At 51.6% G+C, this 17,198-nt stretch overlaps 2 protein-coding genes across 2 annotated transcripts; one reads left to right on the forward strand and one right to left on the reverse strand.

Moving 5' to 3' along the window:
- The first annotated feature begins 47 nt into the window (after window positions 1-47).
- Kri1 (KRI1 homolog) lies at window positions 48-10,352 on the forward strand. Its single transcript, XM_027955041.2, has 19 exons — window positions 48-175; window positions 280-353; window positions 1,057-1,162; window positions 1,859-1,973; window positions 2,337-2,391; window positions 2,470-2,519; window positions 2,753-2,849; window positions 2,931-3,008; window positions 3,313-3,446; window positions 3,784-3,910; window positions 4,005-4,100; window positions 4,172-4,342; window positions 5,594-5,669; window positions 5,762-5,850; window positions 5,923-6,049; window positions 6,133-6,263; window positions 7,537-7,601; window positions 7,708-7,806; window positions 8,878-10,352. The coding sequence occupies exons 1-19, from the start codon at window positions 82-84 to the stop codon at window positions 9,215-9,217; spliced, it is 2,124 nt and encodes a 707-aa protein (XP_027810842.2). The 5' UTR covers window positions 48-81; the 3' UTR covers window positions 9,218-10,352.
- Atg4d (autophagy related 4D cysteine peptidase) lies at window positions 9,460-16,991 on the reverse strand. Its single transcript, XM_027955042.2, has 10 exons — window positions 16,515-16,991; window positions 15,965-16,048; window positions 15,711-15,884; window positions 14,926-15,202; window positions 14,788-14,852; window positions 13,644-13,774; window positions 11,438-11,516; window positions 11,273-11,349; window positions 11,069-11,188; window positions 9,460-10,015 (listed from the first exon to the last, which is right to left on the reverse strand). Exons 1-10 carry the CDS (start codon window positions 16,744-16,746, stop codon window positions 9,830-9,832), a joined length of 1,425 nt encoding a protein of 474 aa, XP_027810843.2. The 5' UTR covers window positions 16,747-16,991; the 3' UTR covers window positions 9,460-9,829.
- Window positions 16,992-17,198: the final 207 nt, after the last annotated feature.

Here is a 17,198-nt window from a genome sequence, read left to right on the forward strand (position 1 = left end):
TCAAGGCGGGCGTGACAGAACGTGACCACGCCCCTTTAGGGGGCTGTCTGTGACACATGCGCAGTGGCCTCGAGTGCCGCCATGCCCGAACCGCGCGGGTCGTCACCCTTGCGGGTGAACGCTGCCTTTGCCGCGCGGTACGGCCGCTACCGGGAGCGCGAGGAGCTGCAGCGCCGTGAGTGCGGGGCGCATGCGCGCGGGGCGCCAGCCCTGGAAGGGTCTTCGGGAAGTGGGGGGTTTGATCTGGTCTCCAAGGCTGATCCTGTCTGTGCCTCACAGTGAAGGATCGCTACGGGGACCGAGACAGCGGCGATGACTCCAGCTCCGAGTCTGACTCCAGCGAGGAGCGCGTGGTGCGCTTCCCCACCCCTGTTCCGGACTCACCCAAGCGTCCAAGCCTCCTATAGCACTCTGACCTCGATTACAGGGGGCGCCTTGTCCCCAAGTCCCTGAGTGCCCTACAGTATAGTCCAAGCTCCGCCCCCAATCCCTTGAGGACCATACTGCACCTTCTCTATCTCCAAGTGTCGCCAAGCCCCCTCTCTTTCTCTCTCCTCTGATGGGTGGTGAGACCCCTCAGCCCCTCTTCCCCTTCTCTCATTCCTAAGGGCCTAATCATTTCTCAGTGTACTATTATGCGCCACGTGGGGCGCCCAACTTCTTCCCATATCAGCTTTGGTATTCTTCCTGGCTCCATTGTGCAACCCGGCCCCTCCTGCTGTTTCCCAAGTGTCCTCAGCCCACCTGCTCCTTTATAGATCCCTTTTCTTTCTCAGGAACTACCTCCTTTTGTCCTACCTTCCTTTGCCCATATCCCGTACTGTCTGTGGCGGGCTCCCTACCAGTCCCCAAGTTGGTCCCTCCCTCCTCTGACCGCTAGTCACACCCGGCTGCCCACCTACCTCTCCCCAGCTGGATCCTCTGCCCTTTCCTGTAACACATACCCCTCTCCCCCATACCCTCTGTTCCACCTGCCCCTGCTGCATACTGTCCCCATCACTGGTTTCCTCCAGAGCTGTTCCCTTCTGATGACTGCCTTCCCTTTTCCTGCCCTAGGAATTTGACCCCCAGCAGGAGCGTGACTTTTACAGGACCCTTTCTTTGTTGAAGAAGAAGGATCCCCGCATTTATCAGAAAGATGCCACCTTCTATCAGAGAACAGGTGTGTGTGGGGGGGTGCAGTTTCCTCTGTGCCCTACTGGTTCTTGTAACTATTGAAAGAATATTTTACATCAAAAGAGCTTAGGAAAGTATCTTGGATTATTACCTTGTGGGGTGGTAATAACCACTATAAATGCTCTTCATCTACAATGGGATTAGATCCCTATAAACCCACATGTCACTGCTGGGCACAGTATCTTATACCTGTAATTCCAGTGACTCTGGAGGCTGTGGCAAACTGTGTTCAAGGCCAGTCTGGGCAATTTAGTGAGAACCTGTCTCAAAAGGGCTAGGAATATAACTCAGGGGTGAAACACCCTTGGCTTTTATCCCTAGTACTGTGGGGAAAAAATTAGGGGCTGGGGGTGTAGTTTAGTGGTAAGGTACCCCTGAGTTTAGTTCTCAGTACTGGAAAAAAAATATGTGTATGATAAAAAATAATTTAATAAGCCATCATAAAGTTAAAAAAAAATCGTAAGTTGAACCATCCTATGTCAGGGACTGGTGGCATGTCAAAGTGTGAGTTGCTAACTGAATGATCTCAGCCCCACCCAGTAGTGCAAGTGTGATGCTTGTTTTATAGCAGAGAAGTGGTGGATTGGAAACCTCTCTCTGCCCCGGCCCTGCCCTGTGGGATTCGCTGCTGGGGAACAGGGTCATGGGTAATGGTGATGGCAAGTATCTGGCTGCCCCACAGCATCATCCTCATCCTCGGAGAGTGAGGAGGAACCAGCAGCCTCAGAGAAGCAGAAGAAGGTGCAGCCCATGTATTTGAAAGACTATGAGAGGAAGGTCATCTTGGAGAAGGAAGGGTAAGAAGGGTCCCTAACCCTCAGATCCCAACCTTCCTGGGATTTTGGGAGTCTTACTGGTAGAAGTGGAAAAAGCCCCAAACTCTGCAGACTAGAGGGAGCCTCTGAGATCCTTCATATACTCCCATGGAACTACCCTGGTGAAAATAACTTCCCCCCTTGTGGGGATAGGCAGGCCATGGAGCATGTACAGATAGGGTTACACCCTGACAAACCTGTTGTAAATTTAAAATATTAAAAAATACATTTAAAACTTATTTGCATTTAATACTGAGAAGTCTATTTGTAAAAATCAAACCATCATAAGTTGAGGTGTCAAGAATCAGGGACTTTATTCTAAAGCCCCCATCTTTGCCTGCACAGCAAGTATGTTGATGAGGAGAACTCAGATGGGGAGACCTGCAATCAGACAGCCAAGGTATGTAGATTGGAGGAAGCTGGGACAGGCTGAAGGGCCAGCACTGGCCTAAGGCCCATATCAGTCTCTCCTCTGCAGCAAATCTCGTCGCAGAGTTATGTGGAAGAACAGAAGCAGCTCAAGGAAAGGTGAGCCGTGGCCAGATGTGTAGGAGTTGAGGCTGCGGATTGGGGAGGCCTGGGATCAAAGCAAGCCCTGACATTTGCTATCTGTGTGCCTCATCTGTTACATGGGGTTAATGTCACAGCACTGCTCTGAGCTTTTGGAGAACAAGCTGTGGGTTTGGTAAGCAGGGTTAATCTTGGGGACTCGTGCAGGGGCCAATCTGCCTGTCCTGAGTTTTGTTTGCTGCTGTCTGCAGCTTCCGGGTGTTCATGGAGGACAGCGAGGATGAGGACAGTGCTGGGGAAGGTGGCTCTGGGTTGCTGCAGAAACATGCAAAAACCAGGGAAGAGAAGGTAGGTGCTGGGACCCAGTTGGACTGCTGAGGGGGCAGGCAGCTGGGGCTCCCATAGTCCTTCAGCACTGGCCTTTCTCAGGCCCAGGAAGAGGCTGACTACGTTGAGTGGCTGAAGGGACAGAAGGAGATTCCGAATCCTGAGTCCCTGAGGGAACTGGTGAGATCTCACACATTGTCCCTGATGGCCCAAACTGCTTGTTCCACCTGCATCCAACCTTCCTCCAGAAAATAGTAGTAGGTTCCATCTCAGCACCAAAAAAACAAAAAGCAAAACAAGGTCATATACTCTTGAGATGAGGTGTACCCATCTGTAGGCCTCAGTTTCTATGTCTAGAAAATGGGGTAAACCCACCCACTCTAGGCTGGCTATGATGTTTCATTTTCCTAAATCCATTTGGCGCCCATGCCCACTCCCCTTCCCTGTCCCTGGGTTCCGTCACCCCCCTACCACTCCCTTCCAGACACACCTCAAAGAATATTGGAATGACCCAGAGCTGGACGAAGGGGAGCAATTCCTGCGGGATTATATTCTCAACAAACGCTACGAGGAAGAGGAGGAGGAAGAGGAAGAGGAGGAGGAAGAGGAAGGGGAAGGGTGAGCCTCATGCCTCCCAGGGCTGCACCCGTATCTCCTGAAGTGCTGGCCAGGAGTGAAAGGCACCTTGTGCTTGTTTTTTTCACACAAAGGGAGAGAAAGAGCCACAAAGTGTGGGCTCTGGAATCCTGTGGCACTGGTTTTAATCTTGGCCCTGTGCTAGAGCCCCATGCCTAGGTTCCCTATAGATAGAACAGGTAATAGAATCATTCACCTTGTAGGCTTTGGGCGGGGGGGGGGGGGGATTAAATGAGTAGATTCTTCTGGTACCCGCCCATGCATGTGGCCCGACCTATCTCAGCTGACTCCCCCAGCCTTGCCCTGTCCTGCCCTTCAGGGTCCTCAGCCCCCGAGTCCAACTGGCTGTAGAGGATTCCTCAGATGAAGGGGAGCTGTTCCTGAAGAAGCAGGAAGACTTTGAGCACAAATACAACTTCCGCTTTGAGGAGCCAGACTCGGCCTCGGTGTGTGGCCAGGGCCGGGGTCAGGGAGGCCCCAGACCTCTGTTCCAGGCTGGAGAGCCGCAGGTCATCTCTCTGGCTCTTCTGCTACCCTCAGGTCAAGACCTACCCGCGTACCATCGCATCCTCTGTGCGCCGCAAGGATGAGCGCAGGAAGGAGAAGCGGGAAGAAACCAGGGAGCGAAAGAGGAGGGTGAGTGGGGGAGGCCAGCTGGGGGTGGCCCAGCCCACTAGGAAAGCCCATGGCCTGCCCCCTGCCCATAGGAGAAGGCCAGGAAGCAGGAGGAGCTAAAGCAACTGAAGAACCTGAAGAGGAAGGAGATTCTGGCAAAGCTGGAGAAGCTGCGCCAGGTGACTGGCAACGAGACACTGGGCCTTGAGGAGCAGGACCTTGAGGATGATTTTGACCCCGCCCGACACGACCAGCTTATGCAGGTGCGGTTCAGTCATGGCATCAAGTCCTCACGAACTTGACCAAAATCAGGTTGTTTCCTAGCGTGTGGCCTTAGAAAAGTGACTTGCTCTTTCTGAGCCTCTTTCCCTGCCTGGAAGGTGGGTCTAACAGTAGCATCTACCCCAGGGCCATTGTAAGGATAGATTGGAAAGAATTCACGTTATAGCTTAATTGGGGGCTGGGGTAGTAGCTCAGTGGTGGAGTGCTTGCCTAGCACAGGTGAGACACTGGGTCCAGTCCTCAGCACCACATAAAATACAGGTTGAATTCTTTTTTTTTTTTTTTTAGTACCAGGGATTGAACTTGGGCACTTGACTACTGAGCCACATCTCTAGCCCTATTTTGTATTTTATTTAGAGACAGGGTCTTAGAGTTTACAGAGAAAAATCCTAAGTTGAACCATTGTCAGGGACCATCCGGATCTCCTTTCAACTCATTTTTTGAGCAGTTAGTGTTTATTGCCGATTGTGAGGGAACACGGCTCAGGTGAGGGCTTTATGGGAGAAGTCGTGAGCATTGCAGGGGCCCCAGTGAGGCCTGAGCCTGGGGAGCTGGGAAGAAGGCCTGAAAACTGGGAGCTTCTCATCCCTGAGCTTTGTTTTCTGAGATGGAAGTAGTTACTCAGGTTGTAAGAAAAGAGAAGGATGCTCTCCAGGTTCGGACATGTAGTAGGTGCTTTATAAATGATGCAGCTCACAATACTTGCTTTCACTAGACCTCCATTGGATGCTGCGGTTCCAGCAGGGGCCTTATTTCACCTTCTTTGATTTCCTATGGTGGTGAAAATCAGTCTAACATTTATTATGCTCCTACTATATGCCAGGAATATATCTATGTGGGTATAACCCACTGGGATCAGGGTAGTGATGGGGACATGCAGGAAATGGTGGGATCTTAGAGGAGTCCCCTGACCAGGCAACTAAAATAAGTCCTCATGCCTGAATAGCAGTTAGCCAGCCCAAGACAGGCAGAGGGTGCCACAGAGTAAAGACCTGCAAGCTAGAAAGAACTGGGTCTGTGGAACATACTGGTAGCTAGAATGACAGGGTAACCAGCAGGGGTCAGTGAAGGGTCCTGAACCCCTAGGGTCCCTTGCTTTAGGAGGTAGGTCTTGGGAGGGTACTGGGAGCCACATAGGGTGCAGGAGTAAAGGTGCCAAGGGCATTGTTGGCATCTTCATGGCTTCCTGTGAAGCAAGAAGGCCCTGCTGACCCCCAGCTCTGATCCTACAGAAATGCTTTGGAGATGACTTCTATGGCACTGCAGAGGAGGAGAAGCCACAGTTTGAGGAAGAGGAGGGGCTGGAAGGTGACATCACCTGCACAGGAGGCTGGGGTAGAAGTGGGGCCTACAGTCCAGGTCCCACCCTGACCCAACCTTTCTGTCCTCTCTGGAATCAGAGGACTGGAACTGGGACACGTGGGATGGACAGGAGGAGGATGGAGCTTGGAGCCAGCAGGAGCCACACTGCGAGGACCCCGACTTCAATGTAGGTGTCACCAGTGGGGGATGTCTCAGGGGCCTAGAGGGCTGCTGGAATCTTAACTTGTGTGTCTGGCAGATGGATGCTGACTACGACCCCAGCCAGCATCGGAAGAAGAAGCGAGAGATCCCCTCCACGGGCAAGAAGAAGCGCAAATCACTTTTTGCCACAGCTGTGGGGCAGGAAAAACCTGTGTTCAACCCTGGTGAGGCCTGATGGGCCCTGGGTGATGGTGGGACTCCACAGGGCCTGGAACACCCCAGCAACCTGGCTTTGTCTCCCCTGCAGAGGACAAGACCTTTGAGGAGTATCTAGATGAATATTACCGGCTGGATTATGAGGACATCATTGATGACCTCCCTTGTCGCTTCAAGTACCGCACTGTGGTGCCCTGTGACTTTGGGCTCAGTACTGAGGAGGTCAGGGCCTTGGGTGGGCATGGGACAGCAAGGGCACCCAGGATGCAAGAGGGACCAGAGAGCTGGCTGAGGCCCAAAGATGCCACAATACTGTGGCCCATTTCTTCATCTCAAATATAATAACAATAGTGCTAATGTTGGCAATAATAACCTTACCTGTCTGAAAGGGTCTCCATGAGGCCAAGGGCCAGAGGGCTTGGCACAGTGTCCAAGGCACAATCCATTATGCCCTTTTGGCCAGGAGTTGGGGGTAGATGGTGAGGATGGAACCCAGGGCCTCACACATGCTAAGCACATACTTATTATTTTTTAGTTATAGTTGAACATATTTATTTTCATCCTTATGTGGTGCTGAGGATCGAACCCAGGGTCTCACATGTGCTTGGCAAGCACTTTACCGCTGAGCCACAATCCCGACCCCCTAAGCACATACTTTACCACTAAAGTTATAGCCCCAGTCCTTTTAGATGACTTTTAATTCTGCTAGTGTGTATCAGCAGTAGGTTGGACATCAAGACTTGCTGGGATCTTGATTGAGCCCCTCCCACACAAAACAACAAAAAGACTTGGTCTATACAACCAAATGGCCCAGGTTCAAGTCCTGGCTAGGTAGCTGAGCAGTTGTGTGAACTTGGATAAATGATTTGACCACCCACACCTCAGTTTCCCCATCTTTAAAATGGAAATAAATAGCCCCCACCTTAGGCTATGAAGCAGAAATGAAATCCAACATATGTGGCTCTTTGAATAGCACCTGACAGGTTGTGAATGCCCACAAGCCCTAGTTTGACTATTGATTTATGGTCAGTAAAAATGGCCAGTGTTGACTGAGCTTATTCCATGCAGAAACACTCCCTTAATCTACCCAGTGACTTTCCAGGGGGTTCTGAAGGGATGCCCGCCTCATAAATGGGGAGGCAATCTTGGGAACCTGGGCTTTACCTTGGTTGGTAAAGGTAGTTGGCATGGGACCCCTACCCTGCCTTTATTTGAGACTTCGGGGTCAGCATTGTATTTCCAGTGAGGGCTCAGGGCTCTTGGGTTCAACCTGGAGTCTGAAACTAGCCAACTTCCTGGTCCCATGACCTGGAGCAAGAATCCCCTCCCTGAGCCAGTTTCTGCATTTGAGACCATCCACCAGAACCTCAAGTGTCTACTACAGAAGTCAGCGCTCTCCCAACATCACGACATCCCTGCTAGGTAGTCCTCACATGACCCTGCGTCCACCAATGAGGTGACTAAGGCTCAGGGTCTCCCTCTCCCTTCCACACAGATCCTTGCTGCTGATGACAAGGAGCTGAATCGGTGGTGTTCCCTGAAGAAGACCTGCATGTACAGGTGACGGGGCAGGGTGGGGCCAGTGCCTGGTAACAGGCTGTTGGGCCGCAAGTATGAACACCTCCCAGAGCACCAGGTGACAGGCATATCTGCCGGGTACCTGCAGGTCAGAGCAGGAGGAGCTGCAGGACAAGCGGGCGTATAGCCAGAAGGCCCAGAACTCATGGAAAAAGAGGCAGATTTTCAAGTCGCTTTGCCCAGAGGAGTAAGTACTGCTGGGTTGGTAACCTGGGACTTGGGTTTGTGTCACTTTGTCAGCCACTGATTGCATGACCATGGCAATGGACTTCCCTATCTGAGTCCTGTGTTCCAGTCTACCTGCACCACTGCTGGGTGATCTTGAGCAAGTCACTACCCATCTATAAAATGGACATCCGTTGGGCTGGGGATATAGCTCAGTTGGTAGAGTGTTTGCCTTGTATGCACAAAGCCATGAGTTCAATCCCCACCACCACCACCACCACCACCACCACACACACACACACAAATGGACATCAGTTTATGGTTCTTATTTCATCTGGTTGTTGAAGATTGAGTTAATCTATAAGTGTTTAAAATAAAATATAGAGGGCTGGGGATGTAACTCAGGGGGTTTAATTCTCAGCATCAAAAATATAGAAAATGGTGGGGCTGGGGTTATGGCTTAGTGGTAAAGTGCTTGTCTCACATGTGTGGCACTGGTTCGATTTTCAGTACTGCGTATAAATAAATGAGTAAAATAAGGGTCCATCAACAACTTTATGATGCCCATTATTTCCCAGTATATAAATAGGGGTAGTAGAAGCTCATAGTTCATTTAAAAAAATTTTTTTTTTCAACACGGGGAATTGAGCTCAGGGTTTCACACAGTTAGGCAAGCACTGTGCCACTGAGCCACATCTCCAGCCCTTTTTATTTGGAGAGCATATTGCTGAATTGTCCAGGCTATCCTTGAACTTGAGATGCTCCTGTCTTAGCCTTCCTAGTATATGGAGTTATAGGTATGTGCCATCACACTCAGCTACAGAGTTGATTTAAAACTCAGTTGATTTATATGAATAGCTTAAAGTAGGCCCAGGCACAAATACCAAAATTATCAGCATCATAATCCATCCTTAGTGAAAAACTTGACTTTTACATCAGGCCCAGTTTTGAACCCCAGGCAGGGCCTGAATCTCTGTAGATGCTTCTTCTTATCTATAAAATGGGGCTGTGGCTGGGGGAGGAGGGGGGGGGGTGCTCAGGAGCTGGTCATGACTGGCCTGGCCTGGTCTGATCCCTGACTTTTTGCCTATAGGACACAGACGCCCACAGAAGCCACAAGGAAGCCACAGAGAGACAAAGCTAGCCCACAGGGGCAGCTGCCAGTGCCTGATGGGGCCTGTAGGAAGCAGCCCCAGGCAAAGAGCCCCCCAGCACAGGAAGAAGAGGTGTCTGTTTCACCCATTGAAAAGCCAGCCCCCCAAAGATGGAAGAGGAACAAAAAGGCACGGCTATTGGGCCCCACTGTGACACTTGGTGGCCATGAGTTCAGCCGTCAGAGACTTCAGGCCTTTGGCCTCAACCCCAAAAGGCTGCACTTCCGCCAGCTGAGCAAGCAACTAAGGAAACAGCGTGGGCCCAAAAGCTGCCCCTAAAGATCATGGAGCAGGCAGAGGCTGGTGGGCTCCTTCCCTGGGCCAGGTCTTCCCTCCTGCCAACCTGTGCTATGCACCTGCTCTGGGGAACCTCATGTCTACCTGCAGGCAAGTGCATCACCCTCTCTTAAAAGATGATGAAACTGAGGTTGGCTTAACTAACTTCCTCAAGTGGCTTAGAAACCTCACCTTGAACAACCTTGGACCCCACATCCCCTTGCAATGAATGCTAAGCCCAGCCATTTCCACGTTCAAGTTCAGCAGCTTTATTATCCCCCAGCAGCCAAAGTTCCCTTAGAAGGGGGCTTTGGGAACACGAGGGGCACAGCTGGTCCAGTGCAAACTACAGTACTTGAGTCAGGCCCTGAGTGAGTGCCCGGGAGTCCTCCCTCACTCCCTGCCTGTGAGGAGCACCCAGTTGGCAGGAGGCAGGCTGCCTGGGGCTCATCCACTGCTAGAACAGCCCCAGACCTGCAGAGTCCTAGACAGGTCTCAGCCGGGTTTGTGGAGGGGGTGAGAATGGGGATCCTATCACCAGAGTTCTAGATCCCATATCCAAGATGACATAAATAAAAAAATAAATAGTATTGCATCTTTTCCCCCCCAATCCCGTTATAAAAACACAAAGTCCTCGGAGCTTGGCCTTTTGGCCTTGAGGAGGCGCCCTGTGCGAGGGGCGCGCAGAGTGGCTGGCTGGGAAAGCTGGGAGCAGAGGTCATCCAGGCTGTGGTCCTGAGCGTGGCCCTCGGCCAGGGTGAACATGGGGTACCGTTCTGTGGCTGAAGAGGAGCTGAGAACCTGTTGGAAGGCAAGAGGCTCAGCCTCTTAACAGTAACTAATCCCAGAGCCCAGTAGCCACCCAAGGGGAAAGGCACTACCACTCACAAACAATGAAAATGGCCCTGGGATATCTATAGGATCTACTATAAAAACTGAGTACCCCTTCAGATGAACAGGTATTGGGGGTACCTGGAAGGACTGGTGGCCATATTATACCACAATAAGGGTACTACAGAGACCAAAAAACAGGTGAAATTGATGCAGCTGCCCCCAAGGCAGTAATGCCCCAAGCCTTTTAATTCACATCCCATTTTACTCTCGTCAAATAAAAGCTGGGATTTTTCCATCTTGCAGACACCATAGTCCTTGCCAAATTTTTCCTTCCAGTAGTTTTAGGGATAGAAGTCCAGCCCTTGCACATGCTAGGCAAGCACTCTGCCACTGAACTACACACCCAGCCATTTTTTTTTTTTTTTTTCAGTACCAGGGATTGACCCAGAGGGGCTTAACCACTGAGCCACATCCCCAGCGCTTTTTTATATTTTATTATTGCTCAGGGCCTGGCTAAATTGCCGAGGCTGGGTTTGAACTTGTGATCCTCCTGCGTAAGTCTCCCAAGACACTGGGATTACAGGTGTGTGTTACTGTGCGGAGCTCCTTGGCCCTTTGAGACAGGGTCTTGCTGATCTGCCCATGTTGCTCTAACTTCTTATCCTCCTGCCTCTGCCCACTGAAAAGCTGGGGTTATAGCCGTGTGCCACTGCCAACCACAGGCACTTTACCACAGAGCTACATCCTCAGCTTTTTCCTTTTGAGACTGGGTTCAGAAGTTGCTTAGGGTCTGCTAAAGCTGGCCCCAAATTTGTGATCCTCCTGCCTCAACCTCCCAAATCAAATACCAAATACCAAACTGGTATTACAGGCATGCATCACCACATCTGGCCTAAAGGGAGACATTCTTTACATTTTCTAGACTATAACAGCCTGCACCGCCAGGTCTACTGGACTCAGGTCTTTGTTCCTCTTTTAACCCCAGCCCTGCCTGTGCCTCCCACCTTTCTTCTTGCTCACCCTGGTCAGCTCCGAGCAGAGCTTCTCAAACTCCTTCCTGTCTCCAGCATAGAACCCCACGGTACAGCTAGGGTCCATCTTGGCGAAGGCCATCTTGCGGGGTGAGGTACAATGGAAAGACTGAGGCAGAAAGATGAGGGAGGTTCAGAGGAGTCCAGCTGCCTCTCCATTAAGCCCAACCCCACCCTGGGGAAACCAGCTCACCTCCAGGGGAAAATCAGCCTGGCTGACATCCACTGTTGGCTGGCAGTAGTGGGGGTCCAGGTAGAGCAGGAAGTCATCTGCAGGGGGCCAGACATGAGCAGGGGAAGGGCAAGAAGGTGGGGAAGGGCAAGGAGGTAGGGAAGGGCACAGTGGGGCAAGGCCTACCCTGGTAGCCGATGAAGTACAGTGAGTGTCTTGGCTTGCCCCCCATGATGCCTAAGCACAGTTCTGACCGCAGTAGCTCCTGCAGGGAGGAGAGGGGGCAGAAGCAGAGGCAGGTGGCATGAGGCAGTCACTCAAAACACTTAGCAGACACCTACAGTATGTAAACCCAGTCCTGTGCTAAGCCCTGGGGAAGTAATAATGGTTAAGATGAACACACCCCTGCCTCATGGAGCTGACATTCTAGTGTGGGAAATGAACAAGGAAGATGAACTACTTATTAGAGATAATAACATTATAGAAAAGGATAAAGGAGGAAAGGTGGCTTGAAGTTTTATTTACTTTTTTTTTTTTTGTGTGTGCTGTTGGGGAATGAACCCAGGGCCTTGTACACACTAGGCAAGTGCTCTATCACTGAGCTACAAGTCCAGCACAAGACTTTGCAATTTTATTTATCATTTATTTACTTACAGTACTGGGATTGAATCCAGGGGCACTATACCACTGAACTACATACCGAGCCCTTTTTAAATTTGAAACAGGGTCTAAGTTGCCCAAGCAAGACTTGAACTTGTGACCCTCTTGCCTCTGCCCCCAAGTCACAGAGATTAAAAGTGTGTGCCACTGTGCAAGGCAGACTTTGTGATTTTATTTCAATTTATTTATTTAATTTATTTATTTTTTATTTATTTATTTTAGTTTTCGATGGACACAACATCTTTGTATGTGGTGCTGAGGATCGAACCCGGGCCACATGCATGCCAGGCGAGCAAGCTACCGCTTGAGCCACATCCCCAGCCCCTCAATTTATTTTTTTAAGTACCAGGTATTGAACCCAGGAGTGCTTAACCACTGAGTCACATCCCCAACCCTTTTAATTTATTTATTTGGGGAAGTACCAGGAATTAAACTCAGGGGCACTCAACCACTAAGCCACATTCCCAGCCCCATTTTGTATTTTATTTAGAAACAGGGTTTCACTTAGTAGCTTAGCACCTCGCTTTTGCTAAGGCTGGCTTTGGACTCGCAATCGTCCTGCCTCATCCTCCTGGGCCACTGGGCTTAAAGAGGCACATGCCACCATGCCTGGCTCTCAGACTCTGCAATTTTAAACAGGGAAGTCAGCCGGACATGGTGGCACACGCCTGTAATCCCAGCAGCTTGGGAGGCTGAGCCAGGAGGATCGTGAGTTCAAAGCCAGCCTCAGCAAAGGTGAGGTGCTAAGCAACTCAGTGAGACCCTGTCTCTAAATAAAATACAAAATAGGGCTGGGGATGTGGCTCAGCGGTTGAGTTCACTTGAGTTTAATCCCAGTACCAACAAAACAGGGAAGTCGGAAAGGCCTCATTGAGAGGTGAGGTCTCAACAAAGACCTGGGGGATTAGAGAGGGAGGCATTGGCAGGGCTAGAAAGAAAGCTGTCCTAGTACAAAGGGAACAAGTACAAAGGTGCAGAGGCAGGGGTGGTGTGAAAACAGTACAGAGGCCCATGTGACTGAAGCAGAGTGAGTGACAGAGGAGTCTGGGTGAGAAGTTCACGGAGGTGACAGGAACAAATGGTTCAGCGCCTTGTGGGCTACGGGAGAACTCTTGGGTGCAAATGCATCTGGGTTTTTCCAGCTCCTGGGCCTTTGTCTTGCTGTTCCTTTTCCCTGGACCATTTCTCTGGTTCCTCATTTGCTTCTGGGCTGGGCAGGGGCTTTCCCATGCTCCACAGCCATCCCGTGCACCCGTACTGGGGAAGTTTCCTTCCCTTTAGAGTCCAGGGCACAATGCCAACTTCTTTTTTTTTAGTTGTATATGGACACACTATCTTTATTTTTTATTTATTTTTATGTGGTGCCAGGGTCGAACACGCATGCTCAGCAAGCACTCTATCGCTTAGCTACAACCCTGGCCCCAACAATGCCTTTTTTTTTTAATTATTTTTTTTTCCCCTTTTTGGTATGCTCTCCCATTGAACTACATGCCCACCCTCTAATGCCACTTTAATCACAGATCATGCCCCTCCCACTGGACACATTCAGAATTTCTGCGTGTTCTGTTCCTCCCTGGATCTCAACACCCAGGACAGCAAGTGGCACATAGGCGCTCCATGACTACTGAAAAAAAAGGATGAAGGGATGAAGGAGACACAAACTGCGATCCGAACCCAAGCTAAAAAGGTGGAGGGCTCCCAGGTGGAGATGCCAGAATCTGTGCAAACCTACCTTTACGCAGGGCACGTACACTGGGTTGAGCGTCTCACCACCCAGTCGCACAGGCACCAGGATGACCACAGACTTCCACTCAGCTGTAGGGTCCGACCTGGCCACCAGGCGTGCCACGTCCGCCTTATAAACTGGGGGGATGACAGGGCAGCAGTAGGTCACCTTCCTACCTACCCTTCAAGCTCTGGAGGATGGCCCTCAAACCCCAGGGGCCCAACCTTATCTGTACAAGCTCCTGGTGAGCAATAACATCATTGTCAGCCAAAAATTTCTAGTGCCCTCCAAAACTGCCAGACAATCCTGGGACCTCCAGGCACATGGGGATATCCCCATTTAACAGAGAGGGCGACTAAGACACGGAGACCAAGAGCATAAAACAGAAAGCAGCAGCCTCTCCTTCTAGGTCAAATGCCCCTCTAGAGTCCCAAGTTGGACTGGCCCCCAGTGACACAGCACCATGGTTTGCCTGTATAGAAATGGGAGCACCAGGTACTTTGTCCCTGTGTGTCCCTCTTCCACAAGTCCACTCTTTACTCTTCCCCAACCCCCATCTCCTTCCATGAGGCCTCTTTCCTGGCTCCCAGCAAATAGACTCAACCCTTTTTGGAAACCCCATTCTCTAAAAATCAAATCTTGTCCCAAACACCTACAATTTTGCTTGAAAATTTATAGGTTATGCAGATTCCCTGACAGAAAACCATAGTGCTCCTGTCAAGACCCTTTTAAACTGATTTGGAGGGTAGTGGGATATTATAATAATAACTACTACTTAGTGAATATTGGCTCGTGAAAAGACTGCTCTAAGTACTTGTATTATTGCTTGTATTATTGATTCACTGAATCCTCATGACAACTCTCTGTGGCAGAGGAGACCAGACAGACCTCCAAATGTTATAATCGTTAGAACAGCAAGAGTGAATGGGACAGGGGAGAGGGAGAACCTTATGTTTCTATCAAGGTGAAGCCCCTGAAGTTTCCTCTCCTGGTTCTAGAAAGAGGCAGAAGAAAGGGACCCTGTATACCTTCTAAGCCATGGGCCTAGAATCCTTCCCAAGTGTTCCTGTACCCCAGAACTTTTCTCAGTCTCTGAAAAAGGTGAGTCCTAAGGGGCAGTTAAGGCAATGACTGGCTCCTAGCCCCTTACCTGTGCAGTCCTGAGAAACATACACTACCAGGCGGGTGACCTCTGAGCAGCTCTCCACAGCTTTCCTAGGGGTAGAAGGGAAGGCCTGAGTTCCTGGGGATACATAGCAGCTCCCATATTCCCTGCAGCTGTCCTCACCTGAGGATGTGTGCCACCAGCGATGGCCCATACCAGTCACCCGCCTTCTTGCCTGAGCTCTGTCCCAGCTCCACCAGCCGATGTAGACCGAAAGGGGCCTGGGGGTGGTCAGCAAACCAGGACACAATCTGCCGGTGCCAACGTTCCTGTTCCAGCTCAGGGGTGCCCTGAGCCCAGTGTGGGGACATCCAGCGGGCAGGCCCACGGTACCGGCTGGGAGAGGCCACCCCTGACAGCTCAGGGGGAAGCAAGCCTGTGCCCTCGGCCCATCTCCAGTCTGGTGGGGATGGAGTACATAGTCAAATAGTGCTAGTGTGTGTATGGAGGGACACAGTTCCCATTTATTCATATTTTACACACAATTCTGATACTTCTGAGAACCATAAATTTAACTATAATTTTCACATGCCTGGAACTCCATTTTTTTTCTTTCTGTTTTTCTGGTGATACTGGAGATGGAATCCAGGGCCTCACACATGCTAGGTAAGCATCCTACCACTGAGCCACACCCTAGTCCTTTTTTAAATTTTACCTTGAGACAGGGTGTTGTTAAGTTTCCCAAAACTTTCCATCCTCCTACTCCAGCCTTCCAAGTAGTTCAGACTTCAAGCACGCACCATTTCCCTTCTGAAACTCTTATTTTCCAAACAACTCTCACACTCCCTAAAACTAATCACTTAACACACCATTCTAACATGGCTTTAAACACTTTGCAAACAGTTTTAACACTGCTGACACATGGTTGGCATTATACTCCTAGTATACCCCTTCCTCTGCAGGCTCACCTCTGGGGAGGAAATGCAGTAGCAGGCCCTGGGCCAGCATCATCTGGCCACTGCGCAACATGCATCCCCAGCCGCAATCGGAGGTCAGGCAGCCCCCCGCCAGGGGTGGAAAGTCCCGGCGGTAAGTGAGCCACAGGCGTGACACAAAGTCTCGCTGGAAACGTTGGATGTCACCTACAAAAGCAGACCTGTCAGATGCCATCAGGGACACCTCTGGAAGCCTACCCCAACCCTGGTCCCAGCCTCATGCTCACCTTCGCCCTCAAAACGGTAGCGGCGGCCACAGAGGTGAATGCTGGAGATCTTGCTAAAGCTGGTCCGGCTTTTAACCGCCCAACCTGAGGAGACATGAGGTAGCCAGAGAAATGAAGCACTTGATTGTCAGCAATAGGGGCTTCCATTCACCTATCTGTGAAATGGACATGACTCTGGTTCCTTACTTAGGGATGCTTCTGGAAATATACATGTAACACACTCCTGAGGAGGTGGGGCCCCTGGTAACAGCTGCATGTGTGTCCACCAACAACTCAGTCTGAATTATATCAGCTCTGATTATTGTACCCATTTTACCGAAGGGGGAATGTAAGCTTAGGGAAGCAAAAAAGCTTGCCCAAGGTCAAACGAAGGAATGGGCGGGGCTTGAAACATTCCTTGTAGAACCTGCCCTGGGTCCACCTTGGGTTCGGCAGGGTGGAGACCCACAGGTGACTCACAGAATGGGAACAAATGGTGGAATAATCAGCAGGGACGGGATTTGGTTTTCCTTGAGTCCCTCCAACCCTGACCGCTAAGCCCCCTCCTCACCATATTTGACGTTGTTCCAGGCAGTCAGAAACTTGGCCTTGAACTTGTCCACTTCGTCCGGCTCAACTGGGGCAGCTCCAGGAGAGCCAAGAGTGGGACCGCTGGCTCCGGAGGGCCCCAGGCCGTTGGGGTCCGGGACTCGAGGAACCCTCGGCCTGCGGCCCTCGGGCCGGCGCGCGTCCTCCGGGCTCCCGCTCCGGTACTGCGCGGCGGCCGGCGACACCGAGTTCATGGACGCGCCAGGAGGGCAGACCGAGGATCCGGGTGGGGGCTGCGGCCGCCGCGCCCCAGGGCGCCCCGCGACCAGGACGCGGGCTCCGGGGAAGGGACTACTCGGCCCCTAGCCCCGGGCTCCCGGGAGCGGCGCGAGCTGCCGCCACCGATACGGCCATCGCCATTTTAGCGGCTCAGGCCCCCGGATGGAGGCGGGCGTAACCCGGCCGCTCGCCCCACCCCGCCCTGAACCCCGTGGGTCCCCGTCCAGGCCGCCCCGCAAGGACTCGAAGACCCAGATCCTCCCTGCGCCACCCCCACGCCCGCCTTATCGCACCGCCCAGGCGCGCGCGAGCCCCTGCGGGCCCTTATCAGAAGCCCCAGAGCCGAGAAGCCCCTCCCCGAGCACGCCCCCAGGACCGCCCCCCAAAGCCCCGGGGGCGGGACCTCGGCGAGAGGACGCACCTGCGG

The sequence above is a fragment of the Marmota flaviventris genome, chromosome 1 (assembly GCF_047511675.1).
Source record: "Marmota flaviventris isolate mMarFla1 chromosome 1, mMarFla1.hap1, whole genome shotgun sequence".
In the NCBI taxonomy this organism is placed as follows: domain Eukaryota; kingdom Metazoa; phylum Chordata; class Mammalia; order Rodentia; family Sciuridae; genus Marmota; species Marmota flaviventris.

Excerpts from the sequence above, each read along its gene's own strand:
- Kri1 (XM_027955041.2), top strand. The coding sequence starts at position 82 with ATGCCCGAACCGCGCGGGTCGTCACCCTTGCGGGTGAACGCTGCCTTT. Across the intron at positions 1,163-1,858 it reads CACCTTCTATCAGAGAACAG|CATCATCCTCATCCTCGGAG; the intron begins GTGTGTGTGGGG and ends GCTGCCCCACAG. Across the intron at positions 5,851-5,922 it reads GCGAGGACCCCGACTTCAAT|ATGGATGCTGACTACGACCC; the intron begins GTAGGTGTCACC and ends TGTGTCTGGCAG.
- Atg4d (XM_027955042.2), bottom strand. The coding sequence starts at position 16,746 with ATGAACTCGGTGTCGCCGGCCGCCGCGCAGTACCGGAGCGGGAGCCCG. Across the intron at positions 16,049-16,514 it reads CTGGAACAACGTCAAATATG|GTTGGGCGGTTAAAAGCCGG; the intron begins GTGAGGAGGGGG and ends ATGTCTCCTCAG. Across the intron at positions 11,189-11,272 it reads AGGCTGATTTTCCCCTGGAG|TCTTTCCATTGTACCTCACC; the intron begins GTGAGCTGGTTT and ends TTTCTGCCTCAG.